We start from the raw sequence: 18,309 nt of genomic DNA, 5'->3' as shown, positions 1-18,309 counted from the left end.
CCCGAACCCCCACCCTACGCATAGGGCAGGTTATCCGGATCCCCGGGCCCCCAGCCACCCGCCTCATCTCGGCCGCGAGGCGCTCCGCCGCGGGCCGACTCTCAGCGCCGGGGATCTCCAAAGGACACCCCCGGCTTGTGACACCCTGAACTTGAGGCCCAGTTCGGGCTGGGGAAGAATATCCCCCAGGTTTATCGCCGCCCTGGACCTCTTTATGATATCCGTGTAGGAGGCACGCCCCGGCTCCACCGTGATTGCCACCACGGAGGAGCGCGGGATCCGCCTCCCCACCGCACCCGGGGCAGCGGACGCCGCACGAGACGTCCCCCCCCATTTTTACCCCCCTTCGGCCCCTTCTTTTTCTTCTTTTTACCGGGCTGCGACCCCGGCGGAGGCGGGGGCGGCAATGCCGCACCCGCCCCCGCCGAGGCACCAGCACCGGCAACGCCCGGTCGTGGGAGGGAGCGCCCGCGGCCGGTTTTCGAGGGCGCGGGGGCGGGAACCGACTTCTTCGTCGGCGCCCCCCCCTGCCCCGCCGCAGCCCTCCTCTTCTCTTTGCGGCCCACCACGGTCGCCCAACTCGGTCCGTCCGTGGACGGAGCTCGAGCGGGCGGGTCCGCGGGGCCGCTGGGTGGCTCGGGGGAAGGGGGCTCCTCCCGCGGAGCCCTGTCCCCCCGACGGCCACCCCTCACTCTTTTCGCACCAGCGCCAGCCGTGGAGGAGGCATAATACGCCTCATCCTCAACCCGCGCCAGGCGTTTCTCCATCTCCCCCATCGACCCAGACATCCGCCCCAGCAGCCCAAGCACCCTCTCCTCGAAAGAAGAGGGGTCGGGGACAGGGACGGATGCCAGGGCCGGCGGGGGGCAGGATGAGTCCACCCCGTCGCTCCGGGACGCAGCCGAGGGCCCCGATCCGAGCACAAGTGCTCGTCTTGTCACCCCCAGCTGCCCCCGTAGTTCCGCGACCTCGGCGCGGAGGGATCTCAATTCCTCCTCGCGCACCGCTGCCGCGACATCTTCCTGCCCCTCATCCCGCCCGAGGCGGCCCATGGCCCGATAGGCCAGGGTCATCACCGCTTCTCGGGCGAGATGGGTGCATTTCTTCAGTTGTCCGGACAAGGCACCATGCATCCCTAGCCTGGTGCACTTGTTCCGGACAATTTCCACCTCTCGCAGCCAACCGTCGGCCAAGCCGGCCAGGTCGGTCGTCGTGCTGCGAGAGATGACGCCGATCTCCCGATCCAGCTCGCGACGCTGTTCGGGAGTAAATAATGTCGGGGGTATCCTGATTCGCTGCCTGGGCCGCAAATCTGGTCCCCCCGACATATCTTCGTCCTCCGAAGAGTCTCTTAGCACATTGGCTCTAAGCCGCCGTGCGCGGAAACCCTACATGGGCACTCCGTGGAGGCGGTCCTCAATGTCCGCCCCGTCCGAGAGGGGAGACGGAGACCTGAAAGGTCCGCCGGGGACGGCCACGCGCCCGCTTCCTCCCACGCTGAGTCCCAGATTCGGCGCGCACACCCGGGATATCCGGGGTGACCACAACCTCCTCCGGAGGCTCAGGAGGAGGGGCGACCGGCTTCGACGCGCCCCTGGAGGTATGAACCTCCTCATCACATGGCCGGTCCACATCCACGGTGGCGCCCGGAAGAGACTCATCGGGTGAGCTGGGCTCCTCCGGCCACCCCCGCGGATGCGGATCGGCGAGCGCGAGCGCGACCGACGTCGCCCCCGCCCCCGCCCGGCCGACCGGCATCCGCCTCGCGGCGTCCGCCGAGCAGCCGGCCCGGAGACAGGGAGCGCGCCCGACGCGCCCCGCAAACAGGGCCCCGTCCACCGACTTCCGCCTCGCGGCTTCCATCGGGTGACAGGGCCGACGTCTCCCCAGTGGGAGGCACGGGGGCCTCGGCCTTATCGGCCGGCTCCACCCCGTGCCGCCCACCGGGCAGCGGAACCTCACCCTCCCCGGCAACCGGTGCGTAGGGTACCTCCAGCCTCAGTTGACGCCGAGCCTGCTCCAACGCGGCCCTGCGCCTCTGCTCCCTCGTAGAGTCGTCCTCCTCGGCGTCTGTGTCGGAAACCCCCGACCAGTCGAGCTCCTCCTCGGAGCACCATGGCTCCATGCCGGCGGATTGCCTCCACACAGCATCCATCTCCGCCATGTACTGGAGATCCCTCGCGTCAGGCTCCTCGAAGTCGTCGCCGAAAATTCTCCGGAAGTACCTCCGGAGGTAATCGGCGTACGACGTCGAAGAGGAATCGCGAGAATCATCCTCTCCTACACCCACAGTCGCCCTATGGTCGGCGGAGCCTGCGGGCACTCCGCTCGATCGCCCGTCGTTCGATGACGACACCCCTGTCGTCTCGGGACCCGGGACAATAGTCCCCCCGTGCCGGCCCTGGGGTGTCCGATCACCCCTGGGCGGTAACCTCTTTTTTCGTTTGCCCATGTATTTGTCCATAGATGGGGTCTTATTTAACGAGGGGAACCCCACCCTCGCCCCGGAGCCTACTCAGGCCGATGTCCGGGGACCACCAGCCCGAGGCGCCATGGGCAAACGGATCCACCAAGGCGAGGAGGACGGCCCGAGGAGGCCAGAGACGGGCGCAAGCACCCGCCCCAGACCACCCCGGACCGGCACCCCCACCCAGGCAGCACTCTGCCGACCAACTAAATACGTTGGAGTCCGAGACACGAAGCACCGCCCCGCTGTTACACGGAACGACACCCCGCGCCACGGACGCCACCCTTGGATTTTTTATAGAGGTTTACTCCTCGCTGCCCAGGCGGTGAGACCCAGGCCACCGGTCCGTCCCGCACGTAATTTCAGCACGTGACGGATTACGGTATGCCAGCTCGGGCGCCAGGGTCGCTGAGATCCCTGAATCCACGGCCTACGAGAGACCGCAGACCCCCTAGCGAGCTCGGGAACCGCAGGAACGTCAATTCCTGTATCTGGAGTCGTTGCAGAGCCTCGGGAGGCCCCGAAACGACTCCAGACCCCTACGGGGACCTAACCTAACCTTACCTAATCTAATCTAATCTGTGCAATTATTGTGGTCGAGTAATTTTCGCGTCGAGTAAATGTGTGCTGTGTTTCTTTCTTAAAGTAATTTCAAACCGACGAATAAACGGTTCCTGAATAATTAAACGGTAGTGATTAATAGTCCTAAAAATAATTTTGTTTGTAATTCCCCTGAGTGTGTGAATCTGAAAATGTGTGATACGTGATAAATTTATAAACGAAAATAAATTGTGACTATTATTTGGTATAAGTCATCACGTGGGAACGTGACGTGTGATTTTGTAGCTTATCAACAATTGTGAAATTATTCATCCGTCAGCAATGTGAAAGCATTGATTCACTACAAGGTAATAAGTGAATATATGTATGTGTATGTGTGCGTGTGCGTGTCCGTGTGCGCGCGCGCGCGTGTGTGTGTGTGTGAGAGAGAGAGAGAGAGAAGGGGGAAGGGAGGGAAAGAAAAAGAGTGAGAAGGGGCGGGAGAGAGAGGGGAAGGAAGAAATGGAAAGAGAGAGAGTGAGAGGGGGAGGGAAAGAAAGAGTGAGTGTATGTGTGTATGTGCATGCGTAGTTTATGTAAATGTGTATCAGAACACCGTTTGTCATTAGAGAGCAATCAGCTGATAGCCACTAGTACCCGACGTAAGCGCCCGCGTCGAGCGGTGAGCGCGCCGCCTCTGCCTACCTTTTATATGCGGCTTGTTATTTGTCAAATATTTTTGCTTGTAGTTTAAAAATTAGGCATCGCACACAATTTTGGCAAAGAAAAAATTGTTTCAGAATTGACTCACAATCAGCTATACCACACTTTAAAGACGAACTGTTGTTCTGAATCACTTTGTATACCTGTATTTTGAGAGGAGGGGATATTCGGAAAGCGGGCGGCACATCGGCGGAGAAGAGATCCCCGCCACTTCAAATCGGCAAGAACCGCCACTTCGGTCGCTTGTACGGCGTGTGCGCATAGAGAGTACCTCGAGTGCGTGTTTTGCGCGCTACCCATATTGGAATCATTATTGGCTCTATGCGCCTCTTTGCTCTCTGGCGGATAGTCGGCCGGACAGCACGAAGCGGTGGACGGTTCGAGGGGGAGCGGAAAAGCGGTTTGTTATAAGTTTCGTAAAATATAGATTATTTTTTTATTTTGTTTTTTAATTTGTAATAAAATTTATTATATTGTTTTTTAATTTTTAGTAATTTGTTTATAAAATTTTATTTTTTACATTTATTGCTTTGTTACGTCTGGTGCCCAAAAATTCCCCCTAACCTTACGCACCATCCGCATACATCCGTTAACATAAATTTTAAAATAATTAAACCTTCTAGAAAAATTACAGAGACAAATTTTGACACACAACTTTTGTAACATTTTTCCGTAAAAATGATAATAAAATGATAAACCTGTAATCGCGTGATGATTGCGTGTACTTGGTGCTATTGCATCGTACATGCAAACCTGAGATCACTAGTTGAAATATAAATTTAATTAAATCGGAAATAAAGCGCGGAATGCGATACACAACGCTCACGCGCGGTCTTCCCGTGCCTCGCGGCTCTCGTCTGCGTCACCAAGCACCCGCATACGCGCATCGAGTCCCAGGATTTATTCAGTCATAAAGAAAAATAGTTTTCTCATGGTAGAAATAATAAACTTGCAAACTTCAACGTGCACTTTTGTAGAGCGCCTACCCCACTATCCTACTATGCACGCGCAATTAGAAAAACGAGAGAACTGAGAGCATTATAAACGACCAAAGTATAAAAATCACTTTCACCCAAAAGCAATATTGAAATTTAAACTTTTCGGTAACGTAACGATTAAAAAAATTCGGCATTACCATCCTGTTAAATCAAAATTAATATAGCTCAAGAGTTGTAGCCTACAGGAATTTTTAAAGGATCTCGGAATAATTTTTGTCGCGACACCGGTGCGCGCGGGCGCGCACTTCTCGCGACTCTCGTATGATAATTCCGTTTATCTTTACGGGACCATTAAAAATAGTATCTTTAATAAACTTATTAATTTCAATCTAGAAATCATTTACACTCACTCTCGGCTTGCACTCCGTCGCACTATATTAAAATCCCATGAAAATTACAACCGCTAGAGTCTTCCGAAAATTCAAGATCGATAAAAAAATAGTTCGCGTTGTAAAATTCTAATTCTTTCGCTATGTAACGACTCAGAAAAATCAGCACTACAGTTTTGCGCGCTCAATTCAAAGATTGGGAAATTACATTTTAAATTGAATTTTAAAGCTTCGAAATTAATTCTTGATCTCGTATGCGATTCCTTCTTGAATTCGCGAGCCGCGCGGAGAGCGCGTGATCATTAAAGGGCTTACGTATATTGAAAAACTAACAAAAATCGGGAACCTCTCCTCCCTGGTACCCCTCGTCCACAATCAGACGGTATAAATACGACGCGAAATCGGAAATCTGAGCACTTCTTCTATAACTTCTATTGAGTCAGCAATCGGGAAGAGCGCAAACCATTGCAGCCTCCCAACTTGTAGATTGCTGATAAGATAACGGGTGGGTCAATAATTAGTAACTTTCATGGAGAATCTCGGGATCTCTCTCTCTCTCTCTCTCTCTTGACCTCCACCCTTCCGCAGAGCCTTTTTCCTAACTCCGATGTCGAGGGCGGCAGCCAGGTAGTGCGCTGAATGAGCCTCGTTCAAACAGCGCCTTCTCGGCGCCTGCCTAAACAAGGAAAATCTACTCCATCCTAAAAGCGAGACGCGAGTGCGCGCTCCCGAGCCCGCTCACATAGCGCCTTCGTCGACTCGCTCTTCCAATCTGCACTCCTCTCAAGACTGCTAAACCTATCGAATAAAGGCAGAGACGAGACTTCTCGAATCCTCGATGGAAGATTTCTATCAAGCTCTTATTCTCATAAAATTCCTCCTTAATTCTTTTAGATCGCGTTAAAACACACACACACCCTCGCACGCGCTCATTCTCTCTCTTTCCTCTTCTTTTACGTTCACAACGGTAAGAAGTTCTATTCGTAGACTCTGGTGGCAAGCCTTCAAAATATAACTTACTAAAAATGATATCCGGCAAGACAATCTTAAGGTCCACTCGAGACCTCAACAAGATCGGAGACAAACCGGAGGCACTATAACCCATCCTCGCTTTCCAAACCATTTATTTTTGACTAAATTTCTTTCTCTTTCTCACATTAATTTTGATTATTCACACGGTAATATTAAGGCATAATTATACTTGTAATTACATCACTAGAATCGTAAATAATAAAAAGTTGAAGGATAAAATCAAGTTCTGACAGTTTCTTTTCTCTTTCCTTTCGTTTCACCCTCTGTCCCACGCACCCTCTTCCACGTAACAGCCAAACCCTTCTAACATATAAAAAAACAGTTCAATCAATAAATAAATGTTGTCATGAGGATAGGCATAACAACCGAATCATGACAACTGGTGACAGCGGCCAAAAATCAAAACCCCATTACGACTCGCCAGTTTACAGATCCGGCGGATCGTAACAGCTTTATATATTATTAAATTATTATTATTGTAATACTCAATTATAAAAACAATTTTTAACAAAAATATGTATTAAAGATTTAATTATTTTGTAAATTATAGGCTGCGTTCAATTAGACGCTATAAATGCATTTAATTAATCAATCAGAACAGAGAATTTTGCAAATTGACCAATCAAAGAATGCTTTGAACCATCTGTAACATCAACTTAACTGCATTCATAGACACCCAGTTGTGTAATTTAAATATATTACGATTTTGACTTAATCATATTGAAATGTAGAAATTATTTTATCTATTCAATTTTTTAATAATAAGCGCGGGCTCGAGCATGCCATATTTACGTATATGGTACTGAGTAAGGCACTTCGCTCTCTACTATGCTGTCGGCATGCGCAGACTTAAATATATTCTTGCTGTGAACCAAGTAATCAATCGAAAACCCTGCGTTGACGTAAAAGTAGAAAAAATTAGAATTAATAGACATAAAACGTGATATGTTGACGATAAAACTTTGTTGTGAAAGTCATTTTGTTATTAAGTGTTTTATTGTGAAAATATATTTTGTATTCACCAAATTTATAAAAAAAGGCTTTATTTCACATGTTTTTTATGATTATTTCCTGACTGTTAAGGGGTAACACCACCTTTGAGGTTTGAAAAAATCGATTTTTTGTTTGCTTATATTATTAGTTTATACTTATGGTATACTTATAAAAATATGCTGTAAGTAGTTTTAGAACAAAATTCAAATTGTATTATAGTGTTTGAGCTGATTAAATGAATTGTCTCTATGCGCCTACCAAGCAGCTGCAAGCGATTTGGAGCGGCCCCGTCTTCTCTATGCTTTGTAGGTATTTGGGCCTTATTCATGTACCGAAAATAGACCTTTGACTAACACAATATAGATATTATTACTTGTACTATATCTACGGTGACCATATTTTCTTCGAGAAAATAAAGGACAAAATTTTAAGGGTTTATTCCTAATGTTTTTAAACCATTTTATGGTAGGAATCAAAGCATTTCAAAATTTTCTTGTATTGTATATCAAAATAAAGCATTTTGTAATGTTTTAATAATTTTAAACTGGTTTGATTGCATTATAATAAATTCTTTAAATTTGAAGTAGGTTCGAAATAACAAAAAAATAAAAACGGATCCAATCTGAATTTTAACTAAATATATAATTATATAAAAAAATTATCTTTATGTATATATTTATATTTTATACATTTTTAACAATAGTATTTATACATATATATTTTTTAACAATAATAATGAGTTTTTAATGTATTTCTGAGAAAAAATGTATTTGTTTTAAAGAATGATGATAATTGTTTAAAAAAATTATGAAATTATAAACAATTTCATAATTACATTTTGTATAAATAATACCAGCTTCAAGAGTGTCAATTTCAAGTTGGGTTTTTTCTCTACTCCAAATATTATTTGTTATTGATAACATTCCTTTAGTAGGAGCGTTTGAGTCAGGAAAATATAAATAAAATTCTATAATTTTTGAAACATTTTTTTCTTTCAACAACCTCTAGTTAAAGTAATCGAATAAATTCGCAAAAGTGCCAATAGCAATTTAATGTATCAGGATTAACTTCACTTTTCCTGAGAGAAACTGTGTTCAAATTAAGATGTAATTTTGTAAATAAAGGACAAAATTGTAATATAAAAGATACAATTTAAAAAAAGAAGACAAAATTAAGTTTTCAAGAAATAAATAAATCTAAAAGACAGTTACTTGAAATAAAGGACTGTCTTCTGAAATAAAGGACGGATGGTCACCGTAACTATATCAGTAAATAGTTTTGGAAGCGTCGGTTTCTGTGTTTATGCGACGCCATTAGTTTTTCTGTGTTTATGCAACAAACTTGGCTGTTTGCTATTACAATGATGGCTATAATAATCTAATGAAAATTTTGCAAGTCTGAAACTTCATGGTGGGCACTACTTGTCATTACTATTGCCAAAAATTGGATGCGCGGCGCGTTGTACTTGCCGAGCGCAGTCTCACTCAAGAAGCAAAAGAGACCAGAATATCACTATTAGCAACAAGAAAGAAATATAATAATACTGCTGAACTCGTGGAAGGACAGCTTTATGGGGCAGGCATCGCAGATTAGAGATAAATTAAAAATTTTCAACTTTATAGACAAAAAATCAGTTACCAAAACTTTAAACGCGTTTTTCTCAAAACACAGTTTTGCAAATTTGCGTGCAACGTCACTCTTACAATTTTTATCCGATTGACTTCAAATTTTAACACAATCTTTTTGTAACTATTCTACAGGGAAGTACGTAGGCTTTTTGCGAAATGTTGAAAACTCTTTTTGTAATCAGCATTTTTTAAACAAATTTTTGGGTGAAAAATGCACTTATTTCTATAAATAGCTGCCATTTTAATAAAAATTAATATTTTAAAAAATCCCTACGTACTTCCTTAATTTTGAATATGTAGATAATGTAGATTTTTTTGTTTGGTTCCAACATAAACCATGTCGCAGAAAACTTGCACGCAAAAATTCATCTTTAAGATAAGACGATTTCGTAAATGGGCCAGTACGCCGCCATTTTGTGCATGAAAGAAAATTAAAAAATATTCTTTTACTCGTCAATATATGTACAATAAAGCCCTCTAAGCTTTTTTAATATAAAGTTATTCATTTGTCGACAATAAATTCCCAAACTTAGGTATCATTTTAGGGCCTCAAAGGTGGTGTTACCCCTTAAAAGGAAAAGGGAGAGTTGAGGCTTATTTTTGCAAGTGTTTTAAAGTAATCCTAATATTGTTTTATTTAAAGTTTCTTTATTTACAAATGGCACGCAAGAAACTTTAGCTCAATAGTGTTTTCCTGTCTGAATAGGCTTTGTTTCATGTGCCTTTTACAATTATTTAGACTGTCAAGAAAAAAAGAATTGTTGAGTCTCATTTTTACAAGTACATTTTTAAAGAGATCTCATTATCTCGTTGTATCCAAAATTTCTTTATTTATAAAATGGTACACAAAAGTTTTTATGTGTGATTTTTCAATTATGACGTCACAATTTTAATATAACTGCGACTATCCAGAAGCTTTATATTATGGGGCTGCATTCCAAAATTTATTGTCAGTATTGAAAATCTGTAGTATATGTAAATGAACTATAGACGTTCAGTATTGACAGTGTATCTTAGTACGCAGCCTAAATGGTATAATATCAATTTTTTAATTAATAAAAAAGAGAAATTGAAACAATTGAAATAAATAATTGAAATCCAATAATGTCTCTAAATCTCAATAATGAGATTGGGTTTGAAAGGTGAATTAAAGTCTGCGCAAAATCACGTTTATGTTAGCAGACAATTACTTACTATGTTCACACGTCAGCATTAATCGGGTTTAGAAACATTTGTATAGTTATAAAACTGACTAATTATTCTGTTACAATTATTTTATTCTTTAAAGAAATACTTGTGATTGATTAGTTTTATAACTATTGATGTTGTTAAATCCAATTAATGATAACGTGTAAACGTAGTAATAGATAATAGGACTACAGCCAAATCACGACAGTGACAAAAGCCATCAAAAGTAGTCAAGCATATAGAAAATAATAAGAATAATAATAATAATAAAACTGAGAGATCGGTCCTTGCGGCCGAAGATCCGCTTATGACACGCAGACTACAGTTCATTGTGTCTTCCTCCAGTCGTCCACCACTTATGGGAGCCCTGATTTTTTCCAAAAGCAACTCAGGTCTCTCATCGGTAGCCTATTTATCTGCCCTGGTTCAAGAAATGCCGAGCCTAGCAGCTTTAGCCTTAACCCAGCATAGGCCGCGCAATCACAAAGAATGTGGAGATTTGTCTCCTCCTCCTCTCCACGTGCCCTCTGCCGTATCGGATTGGCCCAGCTTGTGCATGTGGTAATTGAGGGCCCCATGACCAGTCAGTATTTGCACTGCTAGCCTGGCGTCCTTTCTACTCAAGGATCTTATATCCCCGGCCAGGTCCTCACTGGATGTTTCTCCCAGCAGAGCCCCAGCCTGTCGAGATTTGGTCCTCAACTCATTTCTCCAGAATTCAAGGTGCTCGCTCCGTAACCAGATCCAAATCCTCCTCCTGCCTAGACAGAAGGGACCTCCAGCGTTGGTCCCGGCCCGAACATGTCCATCTTTGATGCGGCTCTGGCGAGCCGAGCGGCCTTCTCGTTGCCCTCGATCCCCGAGTGACCGGGGACCTAAGTCAAGATAACTTCTTTATCTTTCATCAGCCTTTCCAGTGCATTTCTGCAGTCCCAAACTAGCCGCGAGGTACAGATTGAAGCCTTAAATTCCTTGATAACAGTTTAACTATCCGAGCATATTCTAACGCGCTTTTCTGTCCCTCTCCCTTCTAGGGCCAGTTAGTATTGCCATGATCTCCGTGTGGTGTGCACATCCAGAGGCAGGCTTTCCGTCACTTCCCCTTGACAACATACAATACCCGCACCGGAGCTCGTGCCCGTTTTGGAGCCGTCTGTAAATCAGATGTTCCCATCCCTGGCTTGATCCAGTGCCTCGGGTCCCTTCCAGTTTACGAGCTCTGTGATATGCACTTTAAAGCGCCTATCCAACGTCCAAACTGTTGGATCCTATCCTGTCTCATTCTGAAGATAGTCAATCAGAATGCCACTAGGGAACCGAATGTGCGTGGTTCCTTTCTTCCACTTTAATTTACAGGTTAGTTGGTGTGCAGTGGTCGCTGCCGCCCCCACCACCATCTGGTGAAGCGGTTCAATCTTGAGCAAAATGCTTATAGTTGCTACCGGCTGGTTCGCTGCACTCAGAGCCCCTCTTAAAATCAGAACCCTGACATACTCCAGCGCTACCACCGCCGTCTTCTTTCGCGCCTTAGGCAACCACACAACTGTTGCGTATAGAAGTCTGGGTCAAAGTATTGCATTATAAATCTAATAGAACATCTTGGGCTTTAATCCCCACGTCTGGCCAAAGGTTCTCCTGCACGTCTAAAAGTAAGAGCACAGGATCTTATAGCGATTGTCGAGATGTTCCCTCCAGGACAGCTTCTTATCTAGGATCACTTCCGGATATTTTACTAACTCAACTGGGACTAGTCTCGTTCTCTCGAAAATGAGCACTTCTATAGTGCCCACTTTATATCTGCGTGTGAAGACAACGATCCTTGTTTTCAGCGGATTTATTGACAAACCGGCCTCTGCAACACCGCTTTACCGTTCCCAGTGTACTCTGCATGAGCTCCGAAAGCGGCTCAAGAAAGGGTCCGCACACCAGCAGAGCCACGTCGTCATCGTAATCCTGCACAACGAAGACCCTTTTGCTCAGCCTTCCGAGCACCCCCTCCACTACCAGGCACCATAATAGTGAAGAGAGCATGAGGGCATCCTTTCTCCACCCATTTATTAACTTTTGTTGTTCTCAGCGAAGCTATGACTCGTCGCCCAAGCATGCCCCGGATCCACTCAACGAGTTTCTCCGACACACTCCTGCAATGCTTCTTCACACACCACCTTGTGCGGGGTGTTGTTGAAAGCACCCTCTATATCTAAGAAGGTGCCCACCGCATAGTCGCTTCTCTTTAACTGCCCCTTAATAAACTGTCGCATGGAGAGCCGTTTTTGTAGAGTAGCGGTATGTATGTTGCGCGTGGTGCAAAAATGCCGTTGAAGAACAACGTCCCTCACATACGCATTGACCAATTTCTCCAGAGTCTTCAGCCTATTGAGTCTTATTCCTCTTGGTGGGTCCTTTTGTCGATGGGGGAGTGTCTATGGAGCCCTTCCGCTGTTTGCCGCCGGTATACCTCTTCCTTTCCCTTGGTGTTGCTACCGGCGGAGCCACGGTACCCGAGGAGGTCCCACACCTCTTTCGTTTCCGGTTGGCCCTCTTTTTCTTTGCATTGAAACGGTTCCTCTTGAAGGGCTCGCTGTCACGGAGCTTTTTGCTGAGACAGCGGCCTCCAGAGCCTAGATGAGCCCCATCCGCAACTCTTGCCGCCGCTTATATGCCGGAGATGGCGGCGGTGACGCTTCCAGAGCCCGAATGAGCTATGTCCGCACCCCCCTCCGCCATCTTCATACTGGGGGTCCCGCACTGCGAGCCCTCCATCTCCTCTACAACATATTTGAGCTTGTTAAATGATTCCATTTTGGTCTCACGAGTACATAGGGAATTAACGGTCCCACACAGAGCCTCGGATGCGTGGGTAAGGCTACTTACTCTGTCGCCTGGTGATCCCAAGGCATCGTTCGAGACACTGCCCCCTCAGTGCCACGTAGCTATCGCCACGATTGCTTACAACTTGGCTTAGGGAGCTGGTCCGTGGCCTTCCCAGCCCCACGCAGGGTTTTACACCTGGGAGGCCAGTTACAGCCGCCACTATCCGGAAGTGCCCTGATCCCACTCAGGATTTTATCCCGCGGGATCTCGAACCCCTCCGGACATTCTCCTATCCGCCAACTGGAGACGCGCCTGGGAGGTAGCTTAACCCCCGGGAAGGTATATAAAATTAATTGTGAAAAAAAAAAGTTTACGAGATAATTAATATTTTATATCAAAATAGCCTTGAATTAGATATAAAATGAATCATAAATTATTGATTTTTTAAATAATGGTATTTTGATTCTATTTCATATCATATGATTCTATTTCTACTTTATTTTATAAAAATAATGGAAATATAATTAGTAGAATCACGTTATGTAAACAATTCGAAATTCTATTTTAAAAAATCGGGATAATTTTTTAGGTCAAAAACTATTTCATTAAAAAAAAAGCGTTACCATTATATGTGATTGTTCGTTTCACGAATTCGGTCTCGCCTATTTTGGCGGACTTAGAACTCTTCCGCGTAAGGAGGTTGGAACGAAAAAAAGAAAAACGTACTTGATCAGATAATCTCCCTTTACTGTAACTCACAACAGCTTACAATATACGAAAACCGGAGAAACGCGCGCTGGATAAGCCGGCGAGGCTCGCGCTTCCCTTACCCCGCCGGCCGAATCCCCGCCCCAACTACTCGGTCCACCGGGACTTCGAGAATTCGGCCGGCAGGCCTAGTTTACTTCAAATATATCAATTGGAGCAACTACCTGCTCCGTAAAAACGGCGATAGTATGAATGCGAATAGTGATGATTACTTCTGTTTACTCACGAGCGGTGTCGTTTCGCGCTGAAGCGACGACGTCGCGGAAGCATCGCCGGAATGCCGATTGGCGTGCCGCATCTTGAACCTTCAAGTTTCTCAGTCGATACAAGGGAAAATTGAGAATTGCAGTGCGAGAACATTTAATGTCACAATACGACGAGTAAAGTAAATTTATTTACTATTGATGATACAGCAGAAAGCTTTAAATTGGCACTCGTTAGTCGAGGTTGGTTGGAACAAACGCGCGAGAGAGTCTCCACGCGTTCGGCTGGTCGGTTGCGAGCGCGAGAAAGAAAGCACTTGAATTGGCCCGCCCGGTGACGTAGGTGCGAGCGAGCGCGCAATAGAGTCTTCCGCGCACTCCGCGACGGCTGGTTGCGAGCGCGAGAGAGAGAAAGCATTTGAGTTGGCCCGCCCGGCGACGCAGGTGCGAGCGAGCGCGCGATTAAGTCTTCGAGAAAATTAGGACTGAGCTTGCACTCGTCCTCTGATGAATCCGGACAAACTCGATATGCGGCTGCACCGTTGAGTTTTCTTAGGCGGATTGGTTATACTTTGCTGCTCCGAGCGCGCACAGGAATGCGAGAAAATCGGAGGGACCAATCGGAGCAAGTTGTTCCAATCGGGTGATTAATTGTCTTGGCTGTTTACGCATTCCTGCTCGCTTCAAAATTTGAAGGCCGAAAACGATTATACTCTACTGTTTGAAGTGAGCTGGTTGGAATTTGCGAAATTTTCCCGTATTAAATTTTCGTGGCCGGATGTTCTCAGCATTGCCTGTTGCGTTAACCGTTTTCAGCCCTCGTCGTTCAATTATCGCTCAATCCTGAACAACTTCTGTACCACATAATTTTTATTAATTAAGTTTTTTTGTACTTATTGTTTCAAAGATATTTAAGATGACAATATTGTTTCACCTATATATAAGATATTCAGTAACAGAGGAGAGAAAATTTAAGGAGAGATTCTACATGGTAAAATAAGAAAATCAAAAATAACATAATTGTGATTAAAGATGTATTACATTTAAAATAATAAAAAAAAAATTAAATTATCCTATATTGCGTTTGTAGGTAAAACAACGGTAAATAAACAATACAAAAAATGGTGATTTTTTTATATGAATCGAAAGTTATTTTAATGAAAAACGTGCTTTAATGGAAATGTAATTAAGAAATAATGACAAAAATCTGAATTTTTTTACATAAGTGCTTTTAGGTAAATGTTTAGTACTTATTTTTGAAATATTAGGAATTTTATAAAAAGTTTACAGATTGTTTCACATAAATTCTAAGATAATATAAAAAAAATTTGAAGTTGATTTAAGCAGTCAATTAAAAGTTACAAAGATTTTAGTTTGCAACAAATTTATTCATGGTTTTATGAGAAACGTGTGATTACAAAATGGGATTTCATAAAATACAAAAAAAAAAATAGAAACTAACTTAAAATTTGAAAAAGTATAGTTTAGAATTTACATATAGAAGAAATATTTAATTAATAAATAATTTTGATCAAGTACTGAATGATTCAAAAAATATTAAAGACACTATTGTAGCAAAATAGAGTCATTTTTGCTACAAAAATTATAAATTAACACTTTTGTTTTTTTTTGCAGCTGATGTTAAGGTCAAAAGTTGAGCATTCGTGAAATTTCTTGTTGTTGATTAAGAAAATAAATAAATAAATCTAAAAAGCTTTGTTTAAATTTTGATAATTTTTAGCTTATATTGTTTAGCTAAAACACTCTTAAGTTGTAATAACAGTATTCTACTATAAACAATATCAAAATAAACTATAAAAATGCATTGTTAATGAAAATAGAATAACACAAACGACCGCATGTTTCACACGAATACTACCGTCTTAATATAAGTTATAAACACAATTTTGATATATAGAGAGATAGTATTATGGTTACTGTCGACAATATGGCTACTCTTATTATTTCCGTTATTAAGTAACATATTGACTAACAATTGCTTATGGAATTTTGTTTAGTAGATCGCCGTTTCTAGTGAGGCTAATATGCCAATACATAATAACTGACAATTGTTATAAGGCCTTTTACTTTTGAGCACTTCTAAACTTCTTCAAGGTACACTTTTAACCTTTAATTACATACACTTTCTTATTACTCTTAAACTTGAGTGTATTACCACACGAAAGTACCCTGATAGCCACCTGTCTGTGTTGTTGCTGCAATGTTGCCGAAAACAAAGAGCATTAGTTTTCAGCGAATTTAGAACAAGGTGTGTGCCTTATTTGCCTTTGGTTTGATATCATACGAATTCAGCATTTTGCTGCCAATATGCTACCTATTTGCTGTGAACGGTTTATTGCTATACATAAAGAGCAACATGAGCGCAAGTTGCCAACAACATGAGCTAAGTCATAAATTTCAGCAAAAATTCATGTCGAAAACGGTTAAATATACACTACTAAAAAAAAAATAGGGAACACTTTCCAGACACCAAAAATTAGGCTATTTTCAAATGACTGTAACTCGGTGAAAAATCATCGTAGGTAAAAAATAAAAAAAGCATTTTGAAGCTTGAAGATCGAGCTTTAACGTACTACTAGCAGATTTTCAAAATTATTTTAACTTCCTTGTCTTACGCAGTAAAAAAGCACACCTTGTTTTGTTCATTAAAATTTTGTATTTTTGACACTTTGCAGATCGACCAACAAATTTTTTTTAAAAAATTCAAGTAAAATTTCATAAATTACAACATTTTACCTACAAAATGCTTTTTTAAAAATTTCTCTACGATTTTTTTTGACCGAGTTACGCAACTTTGAAACTAAACCTGCATTTTTTACAAATGTATGATATCCGTACTCCGTGAAAAATCATCGTAGACAAAAAATCAAAAAACCATTTTAAAGCTCGAAGTTTCAGCTTTAACATGCTATTAATGGTTTTCAAAAATTTTCTCAATTTCTTAGTACTATGCCCAACAAAGATACACTGTTTTTTCCTTAAAATAACGTATTTTTAACAGCCTGTAGCTCAATAAAAAAATTTTTCTCGACAAATCCAATGCAAGTGCCATAAAGTATGACATTTTTTCTACAAAATGCTTTTTTTAAAGTTTTTTCTACAATTTTTTTTGACCGAGTTACAAGACTTTGAAGATATACATTTTTTACAGTACATTTTTCCGAAAAATGACGTCTACCGCCGACATTAGCATTACCCAATGTGCACCACGTGGAGGTTGTCGGTCGGATTTTTGCACATCGTGTGTGTGTGTGTGTGTGTGTGTGTGTGTGTGTGTGTGTGTGTGTGTGTGTGTGTGTGTGTGTGAGTGTATGTATCACAGCAGAGATAAGGACCCCGCAGTTCGTCACTTCTGCAGTATTTAATGACTCCAAACCCTCTCTGCTGTGTGTGTGTGTGTGTGTGTGTGTGTGTGTGTGTGTGTGTGTATGCGTGCGCGCGCATGAGTGTTCAATAGTGTGTATTTCCTCCTCTCTGATCAATTACTGCTTGCAAGCGTTCTCGCATATTTATACATCTTGCAATACGATCTTGCGGAATGTTGTGCCAAATTTCCGTTAAAATTTCTCCCAATTCTTCTAAATTTCGCGGCTGTTCCTCGCGACGCCTTAATCGTCGTTCCATTTCATCCCAAATGTGCTCGATTGGATTTAAGTCCGGGCTATTGGCGGGATAATTTAACAGTCTAATTGCGTGTCGTTGAAATAAACGTCGCGTTATATTCTCCGCAGTGGCACAATGGACAACAGTCTGCGTGCCGTAGGCGGATCTTCGAAAACGAGGACCGCCCCCTCAGTCTTCATTATTATTATTATTATATTCGCCGTATGAGGTCGAGCAGTGTCCTGCATAAAAATAAAGTTCCGACAGGTTCGATTTAATAGCAAAACGTGTGGTCGTAGAATATCGTTGATATAACGAACATCCGTCATTGCCGGAGGTGGCAGGATCACTAGATCACTTCGTCTTGTAAGTGATATACACCCCCACACCATCACGGAACCGCCATTGTAGGATCATATTGGCATAACGCAACGTCGATCATAGCGTTCATTTCGTCGACGCCAAGTACGTATACGAGCATCATTGCCATAAAGGCAAAAACGTGATTCGTCGGAGAAATATACATTTCTCCAATCCCTAGCGGTCCAATTTATGTGATCGCGCGCAAATTGATAACGTACTTGGCGATGTACAAGTGTGAGTCTTGGTACTTGTGCACGAACATGAGAACGAAGACCGGCTTCTCTCAAACGGTTGCGAATTGTTTGTTCGCACACATGGCGCAAATGACTGTAAACATATAGTCATCTTAGTCTAAAAAAAATCTCTTTTTAGACAAAGATGACCATATGTAAACATTGCATGCTCAATACAATAAAATTTTGTTTAGTACGCCGGCGATTCTCGCAGTGTGATAAGCGACACGGAATTTTCAAAATGCCGCGTAGACATTTATCGGCCGTAGAAGTTGCACGCATAATTGCGTTTTTGCAACAAGGTTTTAGTATGCGTGATGTGGCGCAAGATATTGGTGCATCCGTGTCCGTAGTGAGTAGAGCTTGGTTACGATATCAAGACACGGGAAATTCCACGAGACGTGAA

General features: G+C 43.3%; 1 protein-coding gene across 8 annotated transcripts in view; it reads left to right on the top strand.

Moving 5' to 3' along the window:
• LOC105198614 (metalloendopeptidase OMA1, mitochondrial) overlaps positions 1 to 18,309 on the top strand; it is a 199,584-nt gene that overhangs the window by 170,993 nt on the left and 10,282 nt on the right. The window contains exon 9 of one of the 8 annotated variants that reach the window (XM_039451795.1): positions 3,808 to 6,163. The exons of the other annotated variants lie outside the window; for them this stretch is intronic. Coding sequence (XP_039307729.1) covers positions 3,808 to 3,813 — 6 coding nt within the window. The 3' untranslated portion in view covers positions 3,814 to 6,163. Of the gene's footprint in view, positions 1 to 3,807; positions 6,164 to 18,309 lie in introns of those variants that run through there. 8 annotated transcript variants of the gene reach the window in all.

This window comes from Solenopsis invicta, chromosome 7 (assembly GCF_016802725.1).
Source record: "Solenopsis invicta isolate M01_SB chromosome 7, UNIL_Sinv_3.0, whole genome shotgun sequence".
NCBI classification, from domain to species: Eukaryota; Metazoa; Arthropoda; class Insecta; order Hymenoptera; family Formicidae; genus Solenopsis; species Solenopsis invicta.
The sequence above is the reverse complement of the archived record's forward strand: the minus strand, read 5'-3'. Positions and strand labels throughout refer to the sequence as shown.